At 44.9% G+C, this 25,036-nt stretch overlaps 1 protein-coding gene across 4 annotated transcripts in view; it reads left to right on the top strand.

The window, feature by feature from the left end:
- The window catches only part of LOC110588014 (CREB binding protein), a 123,793-nt gene that overhangs the window by 80,487 nt on the left and 18,270 nt on the right, over window positions 1–25,036 (top strand). For 2 of the 4 annotated variants that reach the window (XM_044915595.1, XM_021698287.2), the window contains 14 exons: window positions 2,661–2,903; window positions 4,352–4,454; window positions 4,780–4,926; window positions 6,032–6,149; window positions 6,824–6,995; window positions 7,311–7,355; window positions 9,593–9,717; window positions 10,308–10,496; window positions 11,796–12,212; window positions 13,800–13,979; window positions 14,924–15,113; window positions 18,952–19,070; window positions 19,919–20,158; window positions 20,610–20,698. In XM_044915595.1, the coding sequence (XP_044771530.1) occupies window positions 2,661–2,903; window positions 4,352–4,454; window positions 4,780–4,926; window positions 6,032–6,149; window positions 6,824–6,995; window positions 7,311–7,355; window positions 9,593–9,717; window positions 10,308–10,496; window positions 11,796–12,212; window positions 13,800–13,979; window positions 14,924–15,113; window positions 18,952–19,070; window positions 19,919–20,158; window positions 20,610–20,698 (2,377 nt within the window). The remainder of the gene's footprint in view (window positions 1–2,660; window positions 2,904–4,351; window positions 4,455–4,779; window positions 4,927–6,031; window positions 6,150–6,823; window positions 6,996–7,310; window positions 7,356–9,592; window positions 9,718–10,307; window positions 10,497–11,795; window positions 12,213–13,799; window positions 13,980–14,923; window positions 15,114–18,951; window positions 19,071–19,918; window positions 20,159–20,609; window positions 20,699–25,036) is intronic. The other 2 variants (XM_021698285.2, XM_021698286.2) reach the window with 2 other exon arrangements.

Raw genomic sequence — 25,036 nt, 5'->3', positions numbered from 1 at the left:
CCCGAGTGCAGACTTTGTGCTCCCATCCTGGAACCTCTCGGAGCGCCCCCACACAGTCCGCATGCACTCCACCTGTGGACTGAGTGAGTGAGCGTGTGAGGTGGAAAAGGCCCAGAGAGAAGCAGAGGCCCAGTAGGCATTGTAGGAATGGCAGGAGGCCTTATTGCCACCCAGCAGATGAGGAAAACTTGTAGGAGACATGGTAGTGTCTTGGGCCCGCAGAACAGAGTTTAAACAGAGTTTCCTTTTACCTGATGACTCCTCTTTCAACCAGTCATCACTCCTATAGTAAACGTCTGCATTCCCTTACCCTGAGGTATTTGTGTCGCCCAAAACTAGCATTTGTCATTTGGACTCAAATTGGACCATGCTTAAATGTCAGAGACCTTTTTTACTTTTTTGTGCTTTGTTTTCTGTGCCTCTGAATTGTTAGGATTGTCAAATACCAAATGCTTACTTGTCTCCTGGTGGATAATGTGTTGTTTTGTTATTTTAATTAAAAAACACCATAATGTTTATATGTAGGAATTAAATGCTTTTAACACAAATACAAATACAGTGACTGTGTCAGCAGCTTCCATGGAGGCTCTGGCTTCCCCATAAATGGCCTTTGGCTTGGGAGTGGCATTCACCCTAAGGTGGGGCATTTTGATGGAAAGGATGGCATTTGGGGCTGGGTGGATGAAAGTGGAATATAGTAGGAAAAGTTGTTATTTCTTCACCCTGAAACAGAAGGCTACCTAGACACCTTCTTTCTTTAAATTCCTCTCCACAATTCATCACTGTGTGTAGCAAATGTAGTCTGGGTCTGTTCTTTCTTAAACCCCAGTAGGTGATAGAAAAATAAACCATCCTACCATTATTGCTTTCTTTTTAACATCAGAGTGTTGTGTTTTGTTTTGTTTTTTAAGTAGGCTCCATGCCCAGTGTGGAGCCCAGTGCAGGCCTTGAACTCATGACCCTGAGATCAAGACCTGAGCTGAGGTTCAAGATTCTGACGCTCAACCAACTGAGCAACCAGGCGCCCCTAACATCAGAATTCTTTTAGAAAATCTGGTCTGTCAGTTTTAGGAATATGGTGGGCACATGTTGAAAGTTTAGGTTGGGGAGGGGGGAGTATTAACTATTAGAGAAAATACTTTTAAAGATATCATACATGATTTAAGCTACACACTTGTCATAAAGGGTAGCTTGGGAATTGCTTTTCATTTATAATAATGAGGTGCTTGGTGTGTGTAATTGTGTCTAATGAGCGTTAATGAGTTTGAGATCTGAATATCCTTATTAGAAAAGTTAATAGTATGGAATGTGTAATTACCAAGATTTTTTTTTTTACACCTTTAGCTTTAATTAAAATACTCTAAGTATGTGAGTTGTTTATGTTATAGTTGCATGGTTGAATGTGAGAATATTATCGTTACACGTAATTGTCGGAATATGAAAGGAAAGTTTTGTGATAGTGCTTAATGTGTCAAAGATCATATGTTATAGTATCAGTTTTATAAGCTACTGTTCATAACATGACTCTAAAATTTGGGGAAGTTGGAAAGAATCTTATCTTAAGAATCTTATCTTAAGAATAAGAATAAATAGTAGGACATAAAGCTTTTGCCTTATGATACGTGCTCACCAAATGAGGACATTTGGATGGTTGGACAGAGGGATGGATTGAACTTGAAGTGACCAAGGAGATGCAGATTTGGGGTCATCTCTGTTAAGTTTGAAGTCCTTGGGAATGGGGTTCTTTATGTTGCTCCAGATTTTCCTTCGGTCTTTTGGGATTGGCCCCAGTAGATGGTGGAGTACCAGGGGGGAGTGCCCTGCAAGCCATCAGTAGGCCGGGTAGTGGACGTGGATGGCTTCGTGAGGCTGTGCCAGTTCCTGAATCTCAGTGGTACTGAGGTGATGCCTGGATAAATGAAAATCCATGCAGAATCTCCAAGCCTCGTTCCATCCATTAATTTTAGCTAGATCAGTCAGTCAGGTACAGTATTTCTTGAGCAGCTTTAGATAGCCAGATGGCTTGGCATGGGGCCTTCCTGCATAGGAAACTGTAGGAAAGAAAGGTTTGGTGTTAATGCCATTGTACATACTAAGTTTTGAGGAATTAAAATTTTGTCATTAGAAAGATTAAAGTCCTAGACATATTAATAAGTAACAAAACTGACCAACTAGGTGTCACCTCTACCCCTTCTTTAATCCTCTGTACCTGTGCAGGTGAGCAGTGAAGGACCCCAGGGAAAGTGGCAGCCAAAGGGGGGCCCCTTTAGTTCATGTCAGTGATGGCAGTTGCTCCCCCAAATCAGAACACTTTCTGTTGTCACGTGTGTGCCACTCCCCTGAAACAGAGTTGAGTCTCTAGATTTCATACATAATTTTCATTAAGTGAGCTCTGATTTTGTGATCTGTTGGTTGTAAGATGAAAGCTTGAATTTCCTTCAGGTTTTTGCTCCTCAAGCGCTGCTGTGCAGAATAGGTGACTAGCTCAGGCCCCTTTTCTCTGCGCAGCTCCATTCTCAGTAGCCTTGTTCTGTTGCCTTATGACATACGTAGATAGTTTGCTGATGAAATTGTACTGGCTTCTCAGTAGCTTGTCAGTCATTTGTGGGCTTCTCCCTTTTACTTAACTTTCTCGTTTGTCTGTCTGTTTGTTGTTTTAGCCATCCTGGGGTCTCCAGCTAGTGGGATTCAGAACACAATTGGTTCTGTTGGCACAGGCCAGCAGAATGCCGCGTCTTTAAGTAACCCAAATCCCATAGACCCCAGCTCCATGCAGCGTGCGTATGCTGCTCTTGGACTCCCCTACCTGAACCAGCCCCAGACGCAGCTGCAGCCTCAGGTTCCCGGCCAGCAACCAGCACAGCCTCAGACTCACCAGCAGATGAGGACTCTCAACCCCCTGGGTAGGTGAAGGAACGCTTGAGAACTTGTTTGTCCAATGCAGCAGTGGAAATGACAAGTCTTTCTGGAACCCAGGGCGGTTTACCATTACTGTTTTTACTTTAAATTCAAATTAATATATATATAAATTATGATGAAGATAACTTTTAAGTGCTTGAAGTAAAGAACTTCCAGGAAAAGGCTACCGTGTCCGTTCAAGGAAGATGTTACAGGTTTGAGAAGAGAAGCGTTTATAAAGGAACCAACATGAGATCGCTCTGCCGCTCCTGTCTGGACAGTTTTCAGAAGGGGCATTTCACATGACTCAGAATGTGGAATCTCACAAGTTAGAATTATGACTGTCCCACTTGTAGACCACTGCTCTGCTGGAGAACTCGTAGGTGGCCCGCCAGTTCCTGGCATGTCTTGGCCACGGGCTAAGCCACAGCTGGAGGCGAGCAGCCCAGACAGGAGCGGCCTAGCAAGGAGTCTCCGCACATGCCTCCTGCCTCAGCCTTGTCCCAGGCACGGGGCTTCCTGCTCTCATCTGAGCTTGTCATTAGCCAGGGTTTGCTCATTCGCTCACACATCTCCATAGTTTCTGCCATCTCTGCATATTGTGTTTTTAACGTTTTTCTTTTAAATTGACACAGTGCTCTTAAAGTGAGCCAAGCAGGCAGTCAAGTGAAGTCAAGGTGGTTGTGCTAGTTTGGTTGTTTTCCTAATAAAGTACGTATTTTAACCTTAAAAAGGACCCTTTTAAGATTGACGAATTAAGAACGTCTCATTCATTGGTTTTTGGACAAAACCGCCCTAATGTGTATCTAACTTCTAGTGGCCTTGCAACTGGGTTGGAGCCCTCAGACCTGAGTTGTAAGGTGGACTCTTACTCCTGTTTGAGGGTATAATTTGGGACAAGACTGTTAACCTCTCTGAGTCTCAGCTTTTTCTTACTTTAAAATGAATACTCTGCCCCTGAAACAAATAATACATAATATGTTAATTTAAAATTTTTTTTAAAAAAATTAAAAAATAAAATGAATACACAGATGTTTTCACTTGCAAGTAATTTCTATGATTTTATTTTCTGATATGAAAAGGTGACACAAATCTTTGTGACAGGTCAGTTTAGTTGTTTAGGGCATGATATTAATGAAGCCAGAATAAAAGTCTGAAGCTTACAAGTAGATCATTTGTCCTTTTTTGCATAGCCACAGTGTCCACTTACGATACCAGATAACCTCCACAGAAATGCTTGATTTTGGTTACAAAATGCAGTGAGAAGGAGTCTTACAACTGAATTTGTACAAGTTGATTACAATTATTGAAAATACAGCTTGCAGAGTTCCTGCCATGGTGGCTGTTATTATAACTTCTAAGAATCACTTATGTGGTGACTTGTTTACGTTATCAGTACTTTGAAGTGTATATTATAATTTAGGACTTGGTTGATTTCTTTCTATCTTTAAAGGAAATAACCCAATGAACATTCCAGCAGGAGGAATAACAACAGATCAGCAGCCACCAAACTTGATTTCAGAATCAGCTCTTCCAACTTCCCTTGGGGCCACAAAGTAAGACCCGTGTTTGAATCAGCTCCTATCTGAGTGATGGTCGCACATGAAAGTGGGTTGGGAATCACGAAACTGTGATAGTTTCTTAAATGTGTGACAGCGAAGATGGTATGGAGGGGGGTGCTTTTTTAAAATTATTATTATTAGTAGTAGTAGTATAACCATAGAGCAGATAATAAATTAAACACAGTTTTGGTTTTGTTGTATATTCGTCACTTGGCTGTCCTGAGTTTTTAAAAGTCAAGTGTGGTTGAAAAACCTCATTAAATGAAGCGCATTTGCATCACTTCTGTAGGTGTAATGAGTATTCTTGTTCTTCCCCTAGCCCACTGATAAATGATGGCTCGAGCCCTGCAAACATTGGGACCCTCAGCACTATACCTACAGCGGCCCCTCCTTCCAGCACCGGCGTTCGGAAAGGGTGGCACGAACACGTCACTCAGGACCTACGGAGCCATCTAGTGCATAAACTGTACGTGCCTGCCTCACCTTTATTCACATATGCTGGAAACATTTTGTGGCTGACAGCAGTGTGACAGTTTTGTAGTTTCACTGATGTCTGATTTAATTCCTGAGTGGTCCCCTGGGTCTCAGGTGACAGTGCCCTAGCAGCTGAAGAGGGTCACACGCTTGTTTAGGGAGCCACAGCCACTGCTGGCAGGCCAGAGAATCCCAGTTGGGGGGTAGTGTCAGAGCGTCCATGGCTCTGCCCTGCAGGGGATATGAACTGTCATCCATGTCACAGAGGTCAGTATTTCTAGTGTGGCCAGATCTCCTGTCCTCTGAGCTCTGACATGCAGCAGGGAGCTGGTGTTAGCTCAAAAGCTTTGCCTTGTTTTATAGCTGAAGATTATAATCGTGGAGGCCCCTGAGAGCTGGGGGAATTGGGGCCTGGTGAATAGAGGGCAGGATAGCACCACATACAGTATGTTAACAGACAGGAAGTAAACAGTTAACTTTTTCGAGCTACTACGTTAAATTGAAGGGGAAATTAGATGAGCTTAATTCCCTTGGAGTGTTTTTTTCTTTCATCTTTTTAGTGAAAACTATTTATGATAAATAGTTTAAAGATTAGGAGTTCCAGGGGCACCTGGGTGGCTCAGTCAGTTAAGTGTCCAACTCCTGATTTTGGCTCAGGTCATGATCTCAGGGTCAAGGGATCAAGCCCTGCATCGAACCCGATGCTCAGTGGGGAGCCTGCTTAAGATTCTCTCCCTCTGCCCCCCCCCCCCCCCCCGCTCACACCCTCTCTCTCTCTCTTTCTCAAATAAATAAATATTAAAAAATTAGGAGTTTGAAATTGTATTATTCTTGAGATGACCTAGCACATTCTATAAATAGCAAAATATTGGTGTGTTTGACATATAGATAAATTGACAGGTCAGTATTGTTTCCAGAAAGTGATTTCATTTGTGTGTTCGCATACTGGGCAAGAGAGATTTGGCATTTCTCTCAGCAGTATGTTGCCCCCCATAAGTAGATGGTCTCATTTCTCTCTCTCCATGTCATCATGTATAAACTAGCAAGACACTGATGGTGTCTCAAAAGTCTGTTGACAGAACATTTTGTCCTTGCAGCGTCCAAGCCATCTTTCCAACCCCTGACCCGGCAGCCCTGAAGGATCGCCGCATGGAGAACCTGGTGGCCTACGCTAAGAAAGTGGAGGGGGATATGTATGAGTCTGCCAACAGCCGGGTAAGTTGCCATCCGTGTTCCAGCCGCACGACACCCCCAGTCGAAAGAACGGCATCTGTCTGGAAATGGGGAAATCTGTTAGTCAGGTAGTAGACTCATCACCTCAAGGACACTAACCAGAGACGTCCCAGATAAGACAGCAGACCCCTGCACAGCTCTCTTGGTTGACGACACATGTCCACTACAGTGGTGAATGAGCATGTAAAATTGTGTTTTATCCATGGATGGATTTTACAGGGGGCGCTGTTTCTAATGCTCGTACTGTGTTACTGCCAGTGTCGAATATCCAGGAAGTGATTCGACTGCGGAATGAAATGTAATGTGCATTTAGCGCCCCTTGTCTGATAAGTCCTATAGTGTCACTAGGTGTTCAACAAGAAGTTGGGCCTTGGGTTTATCGGTTAGAAGTGCTGGATGCTGGGGCACCGGGCTGGTTCAGCTGGTAGAGCTTGCGACTCTTGATCTTGGGGTCATGAGTTCAGGCACCCTGTTGGGCCTAGAGCTTACTTAAAACAAAAAACAACAGAACAGAAGTGCTAATACTTAATCTTTGCCAACGTACTTAATGTAGAAGTTCATTCGTTTGCTAAAACATATAAAACAGATTGGGTTTGGTTTTTTTTTTTCCCCCGCACGGTTTTGGCTGCTTAATATTGAATGTTATTGCTCTTTAGGATGAATACTATCACTTACTGGCAGAAAAAATCTACAAGATACAAAAAGAACTAGAAGAAAAGCGGAGGTCGCGTTTGCACAAACAAGGCATCTTGGGTAACCAGCCCGCCCTGCCGGCTCCCGGGGCACAGCCCCCAGGGATTCCGCAGACACAGCCTGTGAGGCCTCCAAGTAAGGACTTCACCTCCTTCTGCCAGCCCTCAGTCTGATGGCTTGTTTTCCCCTCTGGGTTTGGGGTGTGTTTCTAAGCCTAGAGAACTGTGTTCTCGGGGAGCCCGCACTTTGGAAGCTGTATGATTGCGGCCGTGGCCTTCCGCACCGGCCTGTTTCTGGAGAGGCCTCGGGAGGGTGTGCAGGCATCCGAATGCTCAGTGCCTTCGCACCTACTCACGGGTTTTCCCTTTAAGTTTGACGTTCTGAAGGTAAAATTCCTTGTTCCCAAATGAAGGATTATTTTAAATAAGCAGGTTTTTTCTGCCGTTGCAGATGGACCCATGCCCCTGCCGGTGAACCGCGTGCAGGTGTCCCAAGGTATTGAACCATTGTTGTGAATCATGTTTTGGTTTAACACTCAACAGCCGCAAAGCTGATTCGTTGATCCTCTTCTGTCTGCATCTCTTTGTAGCTCCTCGTTAGTCCCTCCCTCCTTCTGCTGGTGGTCGGAATTTACTTCCACAGGCAATGTGCTTATATGTGATTTTTGCAAGTTAGAAGACCATAGGAAAGCTCTCCCAGGACATCAGAAGCAGGGTTTAGCCTTTTTTTTTTTTTTTTTTTTTTAAGATTTTATTTATTTGACAGAGACACAGTGAGGAAGGGAACACAAGCGGGGGGCGTGGAAGAGGGAGAAGCAGGCTTCCCGGCCGAGCAGGGAGCCTGATGCGGGGCTCGATCCAAGGACCCTGGGATCATGACCTAAGCCGAATGCAGACCCTTAACGAATGAGCCACCCAGGTGCCCCAGCCTTTTTTTTTTTTAATGGACAGGAAGGGATATTATTCTTTGCAAGAGTCTCCTCCAAAAGCCTCATTGGTGGGGGCAGGAAACCTGTCGGAAGGCTGTGAAGGAGAACGTTGAGCCGGACTGAAGAGGGTTTGTGCTCCTCCTTGGGTTGGGGTGTGCTGGCAGCAGCCTGAACCACTTTTAAAGGCTCTTTCTCAAGTTGAGATTCTATGGTGTCTCTGGTTGAAACACTCATTGGAGTTTGGGAGAGGAGCATTTCAAGGCTTTTACGGATCTTGTCACATCAAGACTTGAATAATGGGACGTTTTTATAGGTTGTGAAATAAGGTGGCGACATTATCCAGGAGATTCCAAAGCAAGGCCTTGCTGCTGTGTGCAGAGTAGAACAAGAGGGGAGAAAGGGTCATTTTAAAAGTTGTGGTAGTGTTGGGGTTATGAATTTGAGCCCCACACTGAGTGTAGAGATTACTTTCAAAAGGTAAATAAAAAACTTCTAAAAAGTTCTGGTAATCTTAATTGCATACTGAAGAGACACGGTAGGTCAACTGATGTTTGGGAGAAACTTCAGGGCCTTGTTTTGATGGACAGACTAGATACGAGAGTGAAGGAAACCAGGAAGTCAGGAAAATGGAGCCTTGAGAATGTAGCTGAATGCTGTGTAGGGGATGACATGGAAGATGGGGCTGATTTGGGATGTGAGGAGGGCTGTCAAGCAGGGTATTGAAGGAGTTTTATAGCAAAACCCTCATAGCTCCCTTACAAGCACATCTCCGTCTGTAAAGAGGGGCTCTTCGTGGTGCTGTTTCTCAGTACTGCCTTTTTCTCTTATATAAAATCCTCAAGGAGAGGGGGAAGCTTACAGCCTTCCTAGAAAGTCTTCCTGGGCCCGTGCTGGCACTGGTTTGTTTTAGAGTGACATTTCTAGGTGTCCTTGAAGGTAATGCTGAGGGAGGCACATGTTCTCTGAGACCTTCTCACGCCTGTGCCAATGTTAAGACGGCACCTCAAGGATTCTGTTAGATTCCCAGCGTCAGTCCTAAGACTTGCTTGAACCAGCATTGATGTAGAGCTTTACATGTAGGTGTGGAGTTTACAGAGTAAGGTGGGAAGTGAGGAAGAATGAGACGCCGTGGTCTGGAGACGCGTAGCAGCCAGTGAGGTGTCTTTCATAGTGTGACATTCCTGTGGGCTTTGGACAAAACCCCTGGAAAGGGGAAGATAGCCATGAAAGGGGGAGCTTGCCAGTCTGGAGAGAGGAGGCTGCGATTGAGAATTGCTCACCCTTGGGCACTTTCTAAACACTTCACATGCTTGCAAAATTAAAACCATATTTCGAGTCTTATCCCAGTTTCTAACAATAAATGTAAACCAGCCGAAGAGCCAGGAGGCCTGGGATGATGGGGCAGGCCTTCCTGCAGGAGAGGAAAAGGGAGCCATGTGCTCTGGAAGGTGTTGGGGAGGTTGGCTCAGATGGGTGCCCTGGCCTTAGCCAAGACCTCCTCCGTGGAGGGTAGGAGCGCCTTCCTGGTGCCACCTCCTTCATTGGTGGTTGACCTGACTTTCTCCCTTCGTCTCCTCATGCTGCCCTGCCCCCACCCCACCAAACCACTCTCACCACCGCCATGTCGGTGCCCTTTTTCTGTATTTGAAAAGTGTTACATCGCCATCTTTTCTGATTTCCTGGGTGATTTCTGTTGTATGTCTTGCATATGTATTCCACCTTATTTTGCGTAGAGTTTGGCGAGCTGTAGCTCTGTTTTCCTTTGGGTGCTTTTTCTAATGAGTCATTGTGGGTGCATTTACAGGGATGAATTCATTTACCCCAATGTCCTTGGGGAATGTACAGTTGCCACAAGCTCCCATGGGACCACGTGCGGCATCCCCCATGAACCACTCTGTCCCGATGAACAGCATGGGCTCCGTTCCAGGGGTAAGTGCTTCTCTTTGCCTCAGCTGTGCTGAGAGGACCTTGCTCGAATAAGGAAAATTCTCTACGCAGTGAAATTGAGATTGTGCTTGTTTTGTTTCTCTGGATTTGGTTCTGCTTTATTTACTTCATATCTCTCTCCCTCTCTCTTTGGTCTTCATGACTACAAATGAGAATTATATGACCATTGTTTATTTTTATTGGGATGATAAATTCATAGGAACTTGTGACTTTGTGAGAAGACACAAGTTCTGAGGTTGGAGTAGGCAGTCTCAGATATGTCGCCGAGAGATGCTTGACAGCGTCTCTTGACTCCTGGAGCTTACTCTCCTGAGGCTGCTTTCTTAACACGTCAGAGAAGTTGTGGAAGGCATATTTTGAACTTTAAAGTATAGCATGCTATTGATCTCTATTCAGAGATGAATTTGAAACTGGCTTCTTGGAGACGTTGTATGAGAAAGCACGCAAAGTGCCTGGGAGCTGGAAGGTCTTCGTGGTGGTTCTCTTGCCACAGGGAAGGGAGGGTTCAGAGAGTTCTGTCTTGAAGACTCTGGTCCTCATCCTCCGATCTCTTGATGATGCTTGTCTTTTAGATGGCCATTTCTCCTTCCCGAATGCCTCAGCCTCCGAACATGATGGGCACTCACGCCAACAACATTATGGCCCAGGCGCCTGCACAGAATCAGTTCCTGCCACAGAACCAGTTCCAGTCCTCCAGTGGGGCGATGAGCGTAAACAGTGTGGGCATGGGGCAGCCGGCGGCCCAGACAGGCGTGCCACAGGTACTGCGCACCCGGGTCGGGGCCCAGCTTCCTCCTGATTAGAATTCCAGAATACACATCTCATTATTACACATGAGCATCTCTTGATTTTTTTACCCCCATTTTGCTGTTATTTTTACCTTCTTTAGAATTACTCTTACCATCTCTGGGCGAACTTCATACCAAAGTGGAATGGATTGTGGTTTTTTGGTTCATAGGCTTTGTGTTTTGGGTTTTGGGGTTTTAGTGGTCATTTTCTTGGTTTTTATTTGTGTGTTTTAAATTCACATGTGATCCTGAGAGACCTTGAGTATTAGAGAGTGAGGACAAGGCCCCATGAACTCGGCTGGCGACTTGGTGTGTCCTGTTGCCCGTCTCTCTGGGCATCCTGGGTGAAGTCCGCTAACTGGATCGATTGAGTAGTTCTCTTGTCAAATTTGTTTTTAATGATGCTGTTTAAAGCTGAGGAGAACTATTTTCCATTCATTTTAGTGCCTTTTTTCCCACTTTGGAGAACTGTTAATTGTCGGGCATGGAGTTGCTGCTGTATACACGTGTGCATGCATTTAGAACAGGCTGGATCTTCCCCTGGAAGACAATATTCCTGTTCTCAGTTTTTACATGAAGTAATGTTGAAAAAAGTCATTGACTGTGTTTGATTTACTCACTAAATATTTACTGATTCTTCATTTCTGTAACACACCGTTGTTCTGGAACAGCAGACCTGTTCCTGTTTATACTTCCGACTCTTTGAACTCCTCGGCCTCACTCTTGTGGAGCTGCCAGGGGCATAGTCGTTCACACGTAAATGAAGGGGCGTGGCTGTGTTCCAGACTTGCCTACAGGAACAGGCAGCTAGCTGGATTGGGCCCTGACCCCTGTTCTAGAGCAGTGATTTGGAATCGCTTTTTTAAGAAGTCCACAAGTAATTGTGAAGCATGTCCCCATTTGGGAATCACTTTATTGAAACATTTCAGTGTTTCAGTAACTCATTTCTTGAAAAAAAGAGAAATACCTTTTTCGGTGGTCTAAGTGGGTAGATATTTTGGAGCATGAAGCTTGTAAGCTGAGTGGATATGTGTTAGTTTAAGCCAGAGGTTTCAACAGTTCTGTAAATCACAGGATGAGAAACATTGCATTGCATTAACTTTACTGGAAAGTGCATGTTATTATAAGTGTACAGCTGGGTGAGGTTTTACAAATGGCACATGCCCTTGAAACGAGCAGACCTCACCAAGAAACCGTGGTTAGATTTTCATGCGTTTAATTCTTTAAATCTGTTGGGGAAATAATTTTAACATCCTCTGTTGGCTCTGTTAGGGACAGGTGCCTGGTGCCGCTCTTCCTAACCCTCTGAACATGCTTGGGCCCCAGGCCGGCCAGCTGCCCTGCCCACCAGTGACACAGTCACCGCTGCACCAGACGCCACCTCCTGCTTCCACGGCTGCCGGCATGCCATCTCTCCAGCACCCGACGGCGCCTGGGATGACTCCTCCTCAGCCAGCAGCCCCCACCCAGCCGTCGACTCCCGTGTCGTCTTCCGGGCAGACTCCCACCCCGACTCCAGGCTCCGTGCCCAGTGCTAGCCAAACCCAGAGCACCCCTACGGTCCAGGCAGCAGCCCAGGCCCAGGTGACCCCACAGCCTCATACCCCAGTCCAGCCCCCGTCTGTGGCCACCCCTCAGTCGTCACAGCAGCAGCCGACACCTGTGCACACCCAGCCTCCTGGCACACCGGTGAGCCCCGCAGTCTGTCTTTGGGCTGAAGCTCCTGATCGAGAACTTCTCCATAAAAAAAATCCTGTCACAAAGTTGTCTTAGTGTCTTGGCGCAAGCCCAGAGAGTATCTGTCCCCTAATCAAACCATAGGAGCTGTATTTTGTCCCTGACATTGGCTCCAAAGGCCATGTTTGTGTTTGGCCGGATGTGACTTAAGATTATCTTCTCTCATTAAACGAGTTTTTAGAAATTAGCAGTTATAAAGAAATCATACGTGGGTCCTCTGTCTGTACATAGGAGCCGTGTGTTCCCCATTATCTGTCCTAGGTGGGTGTCCTCTGAGTGTTAGTAGTTTTTCTCTTAACATTCTGAGGATATGATAAACAAGTCACGTTCCTAATTGTATGTGCTTTGACTTTGCCTGTCAGCCTTATTTTCAGACCTGGAGCCTTTTCTTCTCACGACAAAATGGCAGACCCAGGTTAGCGCTTTCTGTGGCTCATGTCTGCCCAATCCTCCGTGGACCTGCTTGCTGGCCGTGCCCAGCTGTAGGCTGCCCACTCGCCACCCCCCGCACCCCTGCCCCAGTTGTCACTGAAATCTTCACCTCTGTTTTCATATCATCCTGACTTAGAAACCACCCTTCCCCCTGAAATACATTAACTGTATTCTTAGGGACTGAGGATATTTATTTATAAAATATCAAAATAAATCTTAATAACACCCCCAAGATAACATTACCATATGTATTTCTCTACAGGAAGTATGTTTATTATTTATCCTTATTTTATATTTCTTATTTTTAAATAAGATTCCTTTGTAATTTTATGTTCCCTTTTGTTTACTTAAATTAGAACTCTGTGAGGCAGGGGTGCCTGGGTGGCTCAGTCGGTTGAGCGTCCGACTTGGTTTCGGCTTAGGTCGTGATCTCAGGGTCTTCGGGCTCTGAGCTCAGTACGGAGTCTCCTTGTCCCTCTCCCTCCCCCTTTTACCCCTACCCTGACTCATGAATGCTCTTGGGCTCACTCTCTCTCTAAAATGGATAAATAAAATCTTATAAAAACAAAACAAAACAAACAACTATGAGTAAGGCTTTGAAAATTGAGAGTTCTTGTGGTGGTTCCTTACCTTGATGTTTGCTTACTCCACCACCACCACCACCCCTGCCCCTGCAGTTATAACAGGCTAATTACACATTCTTCATGTAGGCACTTTATCCCCCTTCTACATGTACACTTCTGTATCTACAGTTAAGCATTTTACAATAAACTGTAATGACCTTATTGGAAGGAATTAATTTTAAAATAGGTGGTTCTGTGACTTAGGTAGAAACTTCCAGAAAATAGTCTTATATCAAAATGTGGAAAGCCCTGCTCTTCCATTTCTTCATTCTTGGTAGGAAGTTCTTTGTGTTTCTACATGAAGTTGACTTCCCCTGGGACTCCTGTCTTAAATTTTCTGTTCTTTAGCTCTCTCAAATAGGGCTGTCTGTTAGGTTAGTGTTGAGAAATGTTAACATGAAACTGTGTTTTGGGTGAACAATAGAGTTTAACAGCATTTCTGTTGTCTTAGTAACGGAGATAAATAATTTTCGTTTTTCCACAGCTTTCCCAGGCAGCCGCCAGCATCGATAACAGGGTCCCCACTCCTTCCTCGGTGGCCAGCGCTGAAACCAACTCCCAGCAGCCAGGACCCGATGTACCAATGCTGGAAGTGAAGACAGAGGTCAAGACTGAGGACACTGAGCCTGATGCCAGTGACTCCAAGGGGGAGCCTGGGTCTGCGGTAGGTGCCATTCCAGGGCGTGAGCAGATGCGCAGCACGCAGAAATGTCACTCAGGTGTGCTAAGGGGAGACACCACGGGTCCTCCGTGGATGACGCTGCTTTTTGCTTTAATACCCTGTTTGATTATGGGTTCAGAGAGGATAGAGGTTAAAAATAGAGTGGTTATTTTTAGGTATTAGGTATGGGTTTTACTTTATTTTGCCAGAAATAAGAGTACTGGTTTATATTTTAAATGATTGAATCATCCCGTGACTTTTCACTGACGTTCTTCGTTCATACGTAGTTCTGTAGCGTTGGACTGCACAAGGGTGTGCTCGTTCACTAACCTGTGGCAAAAATTGAAAACTGGATCCAGCCCTATAGACATGTTTTGTTTGACCCACACAATATTTTTAAAAACGAGGAATTACAAATCAAACTCTGAATTTCTGGCTTTTCTTTGAAAATGAGAAGCTCTGTCAGCATTGCGCTTGCATTCCTTGGCAGCAGTCTGGGTGGGAGCCTCAGCTGGGGCTTGAGCTCCCCAGTTTGCCCGAGTCCCCATTCCTCCCTGCTGGCTCTGTGACTTCACCTGCCTGGCCCTCTGAGCAATTTGGTTTTTCCCCCAATTTTCAAGGAGGTTCTTGTTCCAAACTAGGAGGACCTATATGTGAAACTACTGAGCAGGTGGTAGGGTGTGTGGATGCAGTGTCTTGTAAGCACTCAAGCATGTAAATTTTTTGAATCAGGACTCTGATTGCAGTGGTGCTGTATTAAGGCAACTCACCTGGCCCCAGATGCTCCAGTCCTCCCTGGGGGAGAGGAAGGGATGGTAAATGCAGCTCTGAGTAGAGGATGGTTTGACGAGCCCAGATAGATGGTTGAAAGACTTCCAGTGAGGCTGAGTTAGAATAAAGTTTTTTGCTATTCATACATCGTTGTCTGTAATTCTGTTTTTCTCAAGATGATGGAGGAGGATCTACAGGGATCTTCTCAAGTTAAAGAAGAAACAGACACAACAGAACAGAAATCAGAATCGATGGAAGTGGACGAGAAGAAACCGGAAGTGAAAGTAGAAGCTAAAGAGGAAGAAGAGAACAACACTAATGGGGCCGCCTCTCAGTCCACATCTCCTTCACAGCCACGCAAGAAAAGTAGGCCGTGTTTCCTTGAACTTTTCAACTGTGCTGCCTTTCCGTCATGTTGTGATTGCACACTGCGGGTTAAAAACTAAAGCTTTTATCTTTGCTGCCTGCCATTCCCCAAGTTTTACCTTCTCAGAAATGGTGACAGTGAGCTAGACTCCAGCCCGAGGGCCCACAGGGTTTATGGTAGGAATGAGAAACGAGCCACGGCTCTGAGGGGCAGCCCAGGAGCACATCTCTCCTCTGAGCTGTCACTGGCTGTGGGGCCAGGGTAGAGGTTGCATCTGAGTCCTTGTGCCTGCCAAGAAGCTTGGGCTTTCTTTACTCGGCAAGCTGTGGACAAGCACGATAGATTTGAGCAGGAGATTGCCTGAAAGCCATGCGAAAGAAGTTACCACCGTGGCAGAACATGTGCGCAGTGTTACAGATGGGAGACTGTGCACCCAGAGTAAGTGCGCAGTGCGGTAGGGCCCAGTGGCCTCGTGGGGTGATGAGTGAAGATGCTCTGGGCTCTGAGATGTGCTGGCTGAGCCAGTCTCACAGAGGGAGTTGGAGGGAACCCATTGGAGGTCCACCGTGAGGAGGTCAACAGAGTGTCAGAACGTTGTTAGGTGACCCTTGCAAATGGGGGATGTGGCTCAGAAGTTAAGGGCTGCTTGTGGCACATTTGAGAAAGACAGCAGAGAACTGTGAGAGACTGATATTGTATAGTTTTGCCACTGGGAGGGAGAACCTACAGAAGCTTTCAAGTTTTTGGTCTAAGACCTGTTTATGCTCCTAAAAATTGAGGACCCCGGAGTTTTTGTTCATATGGATTATCTGTCACTATTTATTAGAAATTTTAAAAACATTCATTTAACAAATCTGTTACATGGCATCCACGAATAACACATTTTTATGAAAAATAAGTTTCCCACAACAAACATACTTAGAGTAGTGACAGTGTTTTCTGTACAATTTTGCGACTCGGAGATTTCGGCGGACGTGGCTAGACTCTCCTGCTGCCGCTGCTGTCTCTGTTGTGCTGCGTTGTTCGGTTCATGCCCCTGAAGACAGCCCCGCCCCACACAGATAGCTGGTTGATAAAAGAAAGAGTAAGAGCTTTTTCAGATAATTGTGGGTGTTCTTTTTTAATACTACACCAAAACTCAACAAGTGCAGGTTTCCTAAAGATTAGTTTCTTTTCTGCGTGAAGTCTGGATGCATAGCTCTGGGTTCTTCATGCCCAGTGACGTTAGAGTCCATCTGTCTTGTGCTGTGAATGAATCTTTTGTCCTTGTGTGAATTTTTTTTTTTTTTAATAACATGATCCTTTGGTCATCTTGGAATTTGGCTCATGAGTTACACAGATTTTCCAGATGTCACCACACTTCACTGTACGATAGTTTTAAAAATCACATTGATTAATACCACTGTGAATCTCCTCAAAAAAGTCTTGGAAATTTGGGAAGGCTGTCAAACTCACATGACAGATAAAAGTTCTCCAAATTCGAATTTTGATGTAAGTCCAAACTTTACCATTGGCAACAAATACTGTCAGTTGTCCTTGGTGTCACTGGCCCACTTAGTTCCTTTTTGGGAAAATGTCTGCCACTTGCCCAGATCTGAATACCCATAGCTCATCTAACCTCCCCAGTCTTCTGTGCTCCGTGCAGAGAAGCAGCTGCCTCCACTCTCAGCTCTGCGCACACGAGCGTTTTCTGTCAGGACCGCCGGCTTCCTGTTTGGTCGTTGGAGAGCCAGACGCGTAGCCAGGGCTTGAGAGCACGATGACACTAACGCAGCGTTGGTGCCGCTGCCTGCGTTGTGCTGCGGCGCGAGGGACTCTCCTTGTGGTTCCTTTTACCCATTTGTGCCGGCATCAACACGGTGCACCAGGAGGGTGACGGCCTAGTGTTACTGTGAAAATCGTTTTATGTTATGGAAGTAAACTTGGTTGCACAGACCCTTGAAAACTGGATCCAGCCCCATAGACATGTTTTGTTTGAGCCACACAATATTTTTAAAAACGAGGAATTACAAATCAAACTCTGAATTTCTGGCTTTTCTTTGAAAATGAGAAGCTCTGTCAGCATTGCGCTTGCATTCCTGTGGCAGCAGTCTGGGTGGGAGCCTCAGCTGGGGCTTGGGCTCCCCAGTTTGCCCGAGTCCCCATTCCTCCCTGCTGGCTCTGTGACTTCACCTGCCTGGCCCTCTGAGCAATTTGTTTTTTTCCCAATTTTCAAGGAGGTTCTTGTTCCAAACTAGGAGGACCTATATGTGAAACTACTGAGCAGGTGGGTGTGTGGGTGTTCTTTTTTAGAAAGGGCCTGGAGCAGTGCTAGAACTTTCTGAGACGACAGGAACATTACGTGTCTGTGCTCTCTGTAGTTGTCACCAACCACATGTAGCTCCTGAGCACTTGAAATGTGGCAGGTGTGACTGAGGAAGTGATTTTACATCAGGCCGGTGGCTAAAGACAGGAGTTTGGAGCTGCTTTTTCCTTGGCATAGGTGTTTTCAACAAATGTGTAGTGAGTAATGAGCGACTGACCGAAGCGACGTGCGTGTGAGGTTGCGCCTAGGAGATGATGGGCCTGCAGCAGGCTCGCCCCAGGCTCTGAGAAGAGCCCGATCGCTCCCCTTGGGCTTCGTGCGCCAGAACGTTTCGTGGTGTGAAAGCTGCCGCAGACAGTATGTGAGCAAATGCGCATAACTGCCTTCTCACAAACCTTTATTTTTGGAGACTAAAATTTGATTTTGTGTATCATGAAATATTATTCTTTTCTTTTTTTCCTAACCGTGGAACACCACAAAACCCAGTCTTAGCTCATGAGTTGTACAAAGGCAGGTGGCTGGTCAGATTGGGCCAGTGGGTCCAAGTTTGCTGACCCCTGGCCTAAGAAGAAGGAAAAAGCTATTGATTAAAGAATTGTTCTCTTGGAAAGAGTTATTCAAAGCAAACCAAATGCTACTCCATTACTGTAAAACAGAATAGAAGAAAAGGAGCTAGCTGGAGGCAGGATGTGTATGTGTTTCGTGAGGCTCCCGTGGGGCACATCTGCTCACCGGCCCCCAGCAGTGGTCCCATCTCTAAAGCGGGATGCAGCAGAACACAAGCGCTGCTCACCGACCTGCCTCTTGCCTTCATAGGTTGTTAGGCGCGTTTTCCCCGGTAGGTAAAACTCATTGGGTTTTGTATGAATGCATCGTCTTGAATATATGTGGCAGCCAGTGTTTATCCTTGGATTGGTGACAACACAAGGTGTAGTAGGAAATGGAGTGGCTGAGGGGTGGAGGGAATGGGCATTGGTAAATGTAGGAGGGAACGATTCAGAAGTTTTGGGGAAAAACTTGATTTTGTTTCTCTGTTACTATGTACATTTGTTTGTGAGGTTGGAAGACAAAACCATTTGTCCCAGGTATCTGAGTTTACTCTGTCCAAGGACAGACAAATTTCATCAGAGGAAGAAAGGCCGCCTTCCAGTGAAATGGCTTTATTACCACCCATTGGATCAAGGAAGCAGATTTGGGAGTTAGCTTCATTTTCTGTTGCAGCACAGTTTTAACGTTGGAAACCCTTATTATTGAAGAAGCAAACTTACCAGTGTGATATTTAGCCTTGTGACGTAGAAGCAGTTTTAAAACCCTAATGTCATGGTGTTTTCAGAAGCCCCGAATTGTAGCTTGAGAATGTCCGTGGACTCTGTGGTGAATGAGAGCCCTTGGGAGCTGCACGGCTTGGGGGGCCATGGGTGGAGATGATTGGGACCTTCTAGAAGCAGCCCAGGCTTCCATTTGAAATGTGATGGACAAAGAGTCTGAGCGCCTTGTAAGTAGGGTCACTTCCTGATGTTTTCTAACCATAGTCTTTAAGCCGGAGGAGTTACGCCAGGCTCTGATGCCAACCCTCGAAGCGCTGTATCGACAGGATCCGGAGTCCCTACCTTTTCGGCAGCCTGTAGATCCTCAGCTCCTAGGAATTCCGGTAAGTTAATATAATAAAAAGAAAGCCTTACCAGAGATACTTAGAATATCCATGTTTTATCTCTGAAAATTGGGTAACGAACCCTTGTTTTGAAGATTTTTCTCCTATAAAAAAAAAAACAAAACTTTTCTGTCAAAACATCTTTGTCTCATTGATTGGAACGTGTGTTTCCCCACCTGTTCTGTCAGCCCCGGGGGTCCGTCGCAGGGGCGCACTGCCTGCTTGCCTTGGTGCACGGCCTCCGTAGCCTTGCTGTCTGCCTGGGGCTCTGTGTGAGCCTTCGTCTGAAAGGGGGGATTTGAAGAACTGGTGGACACCAGTTAGAAAGCATGTGGGTCTCGTTCTGGTATTTCTGGGAAGTCTTGTAAGGGCCATGGCAACCCCACAGGTTTCTCTTGAGCAGTGTCACTATTTTTGTTACTGTTCTTGTGTTTGTCTTGGAATTTCATCTTGTTTGCCAGGACCAAGAGTAAATCTCTAGAAAAACAATGTCTGATAAATGTGCTTACCTTTTTAATTCAGTGGATTAAAATCCATATTTTTAAAATTCTATATTAAAAAAAAAACATTTTTAACACATTCTTTTATTAAATAATGATATTATTTTGCCCTTAACTTTGCCTTTGAAATAAGTTGGTCACGCTTGACAATACTAATTACAATTTTAGATAATAAAATCAGAGGAAGGTCAGAGACTGTTTTCTCTTTAGTTTCCATTTATTACTACTAAAAATGGAGGTGGTTCTGGGGCTGATTATTTCTGTTTGTTTTTTAAGATAAAGCTGCTACATAAGGCTGGCATTTGGTATTTGGGGGATCCACTAGACTGAGACTATTTTGTCTTTAAGGATTATTTTGACATTGTGAAGAATCCCATGGACCTTTCCACCATCAAACGGAAGCTGGATACAGGGCAGTACCAAGAACCCTGGCAGTATGTGGATGATGTCTGGCTTATGTTCAACAATGCCTGGCTCTATAATCGTAAGACGTCCCGGGTCTATAAGTTCTGCAGTAAACTTGCAGAGGTCTTTGAGCAAGAAATTGACCCTGTTATGCAGTCCCTTGGATATTGCTGTGGACGCAAGGTACAGTTTAAACTTTTTCTGGAAAGTGAACTTCCCTGGTTAATCGAGCCAGAGAGGGTATTATGATGACATGAAAGACTCAACATTTTGGCCACACCTATGTGCTGGGAAGGACCCAGATGGGGTCTGGTCTTTGGTAAAAACAGTTGATTGCCTGAAGCCATGTAATGGATGATCAAAGCTAGAGGTGCTTACTGGAGAAGACCTTGGGTTACGCCTTTCTGGCTGCCCTTGCATCCATTTATCCATCTATAATAAATGTCTCCCGGCAACTGATTCCATCACATTGAATCCAAAAACGTCTCTAAATAGCTGTGAAAATTGTTAGAAAACTATCCCGTGTGCTAACAGAAATATTTTACTAGCTGAATCTAACTCTCCATAATGAACTAGAATATGATGTGACAGTAACTAGGATATATTTTTAGTATTTTCTCCTTTGTTTTTGCAGTATGAGTTCTCCCCACAGACTTTGTGCTGCTACGGAAAGCAGCTGTGTACAATTCCCCGTGACGCTGCCTACTACAGCTATCAGAATAGGTAAGCCCGAGCCCATGTCCCGAGTTACGGGATGAAAGGAAGGTCTTAGGGCAAGGCGTGTTCAGCTGATGGTAGCCTGGGTACATTATTTCTCTTCTGAAGTTCTAATGAAACGGGCCACAGTTTTAGTGCTGCTCACTCAGATAGGCCCTCGGTCTCTTAATTTTATTTTATTTATTTATTTTTTTTAAAGATTTTATTTATTTGACACAGAGAGAGAGAGAGATTGCGAGAGCAGGAACACAAGCAGGGGGAGTGGGAGAGGGAGAAGCAGGCCTCCCGCTGAGCAGGGAGCCCGATGTGGGACTCGATCCCAGGACCCTGGGATCATGACCTGAGCCGAAGGCAGACGCTTAACAACTGAGCCACCCAGGCGCCCTCGGTCTCTTAATTTTAAAGCACCCTTTTACAGTATAAAAATTTAAGCTCAATACTGCTCATTGCACTACTTGAATCAGGAGCATTCATTCTTAAGCTGTGGTCTTTCCAAGATGTAACCACATAAGAAAGAGTCTACAGGTGAGAGTAAGTCTAATAAAGGGAGCTTTACCTTTTTTGAAGATCTTAGTAAAGTGGATACATTGTATTTTACTATTTCGCATGTATTTGCCTAGATAACTTGGCCTGGACAGTCTGATGGAAAGACTTGATTTAGTGATAATTTATCTAAAAAAGTACTAAAAGCTTTAGACTTAAAGATTTTTTTTTTTTTTTTAACTAATAGCACAACACAGAATGAGTGTTCTTGTTGAGTTCCACGTGAACTCTCCTGTCACAGAATGGCCGTTTCAGGGTTTTGTGAGTGGGAGGCGTCCTCGAGAAATCTTTGCCATTCTCTTGAAACGTGAAGATGGCTGAATCTCCTTTCTTAAGCAGAAGAGAATGAAAATAATATTTTTTGTTGCTCATTTGCCATACAGATATGACTTCCACAGTTTTGGGGGCACGGGGGTTGAAAATTAAAGTTAGTTGTATCTGTTGCTCCAAGTGGCCCCACATAGCCATAGCGTGAGGGTGTCATGCCCGGAGGCACAGGTGGTAAATCTCGGTCACATTCAGTTGCTTTGCCTGCATGTTAGGAACGGGTGGTGAAATGTATGTGACCAAGATGCCACTTTGTGCCTCTTCCTCCTCTTTAGGTTCAAGTATTAAGCATCAACATTAGGGTTTGATATTTTGATTACTTGATCTTGTCTGCTTATAGTGATTACCTATGTTCTCATATTTCGAGGAAGATCAGGAAAGGGCTTTTTGTTATTCAGAGATATGTCCACAGGCCTGAATAATTTGGAATTTTGAAATATTTATCTTCTAGTTGGGCTTTTAAAGTACTTGAACTTTTTTAAAAAATCTAATCATATTTACAATAATTAGTAACTCCCATCAAAATCCTGCTTTAAAAAAAAGAGAGAAAGAACTGTTGACCTAAAAATGTCTCAAGGTGCAATTTCTAAGCCCTTCCCGGCCCCCTCGTCCTGGCACGGTGGCAGCATGAGATGCCGGTGCTTGTTCTGGGGGAACAGGAGTGTGGCCTGTGCCCCTGTCCTAAAAATACGTTCACGCCTGGACTTAGTTCCTGTCCTGACTTCCCTTTTATCAGTAGGAGCGTTTGAAATAATACCACAGTCCTTCGTGATAGAGTCACTCCTGTAGTGACACGTGCTGTTCTGGGCATTCTGGCCCCGCCAGTGAGTTTTAGCCCCGTGGCATTCAGCACATCCCATAACGTACCAAGTTTAACACCTTCCCTGACAACCTCGTTTGTCACTTTCCGTCAAATAATGATCAGGAATTCCCTTCGGAAACTTTTATGTGCCAAGCAAAATAAAGTTATGAAACTTCAAGAGAACAGATTTCAGTTAACTATTCCCTGAAAAATGCCCCTGCTACTGGATGCCCAGCGTGGCTTGGGTCTAGAGGGAAGAACAGACAGCAGGTTGTTTGCCACCATTTCTAAAGTTTGGGGCCTTTTCACTGTCCCCGGGTCCGTTGAGACCCTGCCTTTGCTGATTTGCACAGATTTTGGCCATTTTTAAATGGAGAGCAATTAATTTAAATAGAGTTGATAGGATCAGGTTACACTGCTACTCTCCCGACAGGAGGTTATGCGTGGAGTGAAAACACGGGGTTGTTTTGAAAGCTCTGAAATATCCAGTTTTAGTTTTGTGTAGAATTTTATCTTTACACAGCAAAAGTAATAATGTTTTTCTTAAGAGTAGAGAAATAAAGGAGTTCTGTTCTGTTAGTGATACATTTTTAAAGTGTAGGCATACTGCTCCTTAGCTGAATCTCACAAGGTGTGCTTCCTAGAATACCGTACTTGGAGAGAGTAACATATTGTCATGCTAAGAAAGCAGTGGCCTAATTACGGTCAGCATCCTGACTGCTGACACTTTTCTTCGCATCTTTGGCTACTTAGCAACACCGGTGTTCTCTTGAGTAACTGTTTTGGCACTTGTGGTCCTAAACTGTTTGGGCATTTCGAACAATAGAAAGTCCTACAGACCATTTAAACAAGTGAAATTAATATTTAAACTAACATACGAGTACATTTTCACTTGTTTCCATGCTTTGAAAATTTGAAAGTAACTCATGTTGAGAAAACGGCTATATTGGATTTTCCAGATACTATCTTTAGATGTCCCAGTTATTTGTATATACTGATATGGTACTTAAAACAATCTGCATTTGAAAATTTACTCCATACATTACCCTTATGGATAAACTATGCAGTTACATTGTGCTAACTTTAGGTACCCAGATGCACATCATCATCGGATTATGTGAAGTATTTCTCCGTTGCAATTCTATATTCATGAAATTGCTTCCTTCACACAAGGCTAATGTCAGCAAGGCTCTTAAGATTGAAAAGTAACTTTCTGAACCATTCTGTATTTTTAGGGTGAAAAAGTTTGGACTAGGTAATAATGTGGGGGCAGCCTGGCATTCCCATCTGTCCCCCACTGATTGCCAAGGTGGTTTCAGCAGACTTGACCAGTGGGTGGCTGTGCCCCTTCTCCAAACGGGTCACCACCTCTCAGGAGGGCACACTGAAGGGCGGCCTGGGCCTTCCCCTCCCATTCTCAAACCCCAGCAGGTTCGATTCTCCAATGTCTCCGATGTCTCCACTTGCTTTGGGACAGGCACTAGAGCGTGTTAACTCTCTCTGTGCCTCCCACTTTCTGACGCTGAGGTTCTTTGCAGGTGAGAGCTAGTTACGCAAAGTGTAGGCTTCTGCCACTGCAGGGCCTGCTCTTGAGCCATCAGTGTTGTGTTCTGGGCCGGTTTCCACCGCGAGAAAATGGTGGGCTTAAGATTCTTGTTTCCTCGATGTTCCTGGGCTTGATACCCTGCTTGAATAAGAGCTAAGAGTTTGTTCAGGATCTTAAAGCCATTTTGCCTCACGTGTAATTATCGTGGTGATTTCGTTTCCAGAGGAGTTCAGCTTTTCGCTCACCCACAGCGGCTATACGTTTGGTCGTAAAATGAATTGGAACAGTCAAGTCCAAGTTTTATTTTCAAAAGGGAAACGCTTGCTCTTGAGGGGGATATCTTTTTTGCATATTGCCCTGGTCACCTCTGAATTGGTTTATGGTTTCTGTACTTTAATTCTTTCGTGCCAGTGATGATCACGCCCTCCTGCACATGGAAATTCTTTTTACCACATGATTTCAAGGCTCCATACGAATATTTATGAAATAGTGATAGCCAGTTGACTCAGGAGAAGAACATATAGATATTTTTAAACAGCAATGTTTGTTCCTGGTCCAAGTTTTTAATCTTGGCAGAATTCATTGATTGAATCATTCTAAATAAACCGGTCCCAGAAGAAACTTTCATTAATCCAGTTGCTACCCACAGTGTATCTGTCATGTTCCTCCTCAACAATTTAAAAGATCGGATCATTTTGAGATGGGTGCATGCTCTAAAGTTTCGTGCTTTTAATTGACTCTGTGTGTTTAGTCAGAGAAGTACACAGACAAAATGCTCAGTGTGTTTAATTCAGACTAGAATTAGAACTTGAGGGGGACTGACCTGAGCAGTAACGGAGACAGACGGCCGCCAGGGGCCTGAGCCTCCGTCCTTTGCAGCCGTGTGTGCGCGTGCGTGAGTGAGCGAGCCTGCAAGCTGCCGCGTCGCCTGCGCGTGTCCGTGTGGCGTGGCGCTCCAAGTCTCGTCACAGTGTCTTTAACACTAATCCTCGTGGCATCTTGTAGACGTAGTTTTGAGCACTAAAACCGCATTTGACTGTGCTGCTGCCACTACCTTCTACTCCTCCTTTCCGCTTGTATCATTCACCTCCCTTCGGCTTGTTTATTTTGACAGTACTCCTGTGTG

Source organism: Neomonachus schauinslandi, chromosome 5 (genome assembly GCF_002201575.2).
Source record: "Neomonachus schauinslandi chromosome 5, ASM220157v2, whole genome shotgun sequence".
NCBI classification, from domain to species: domain Eukaryota; kingdom Metazoa; phylum Chordata; class Mammalia; order Carnivora; family Phocidae; genus Neomonachus; species Neomonachus schauinslandi.
The sequence above is the reverse complement of the archived record's forward strand: the minus strand, read 5'-3'. Positions and strand labels throughout refer to the sequence as shown.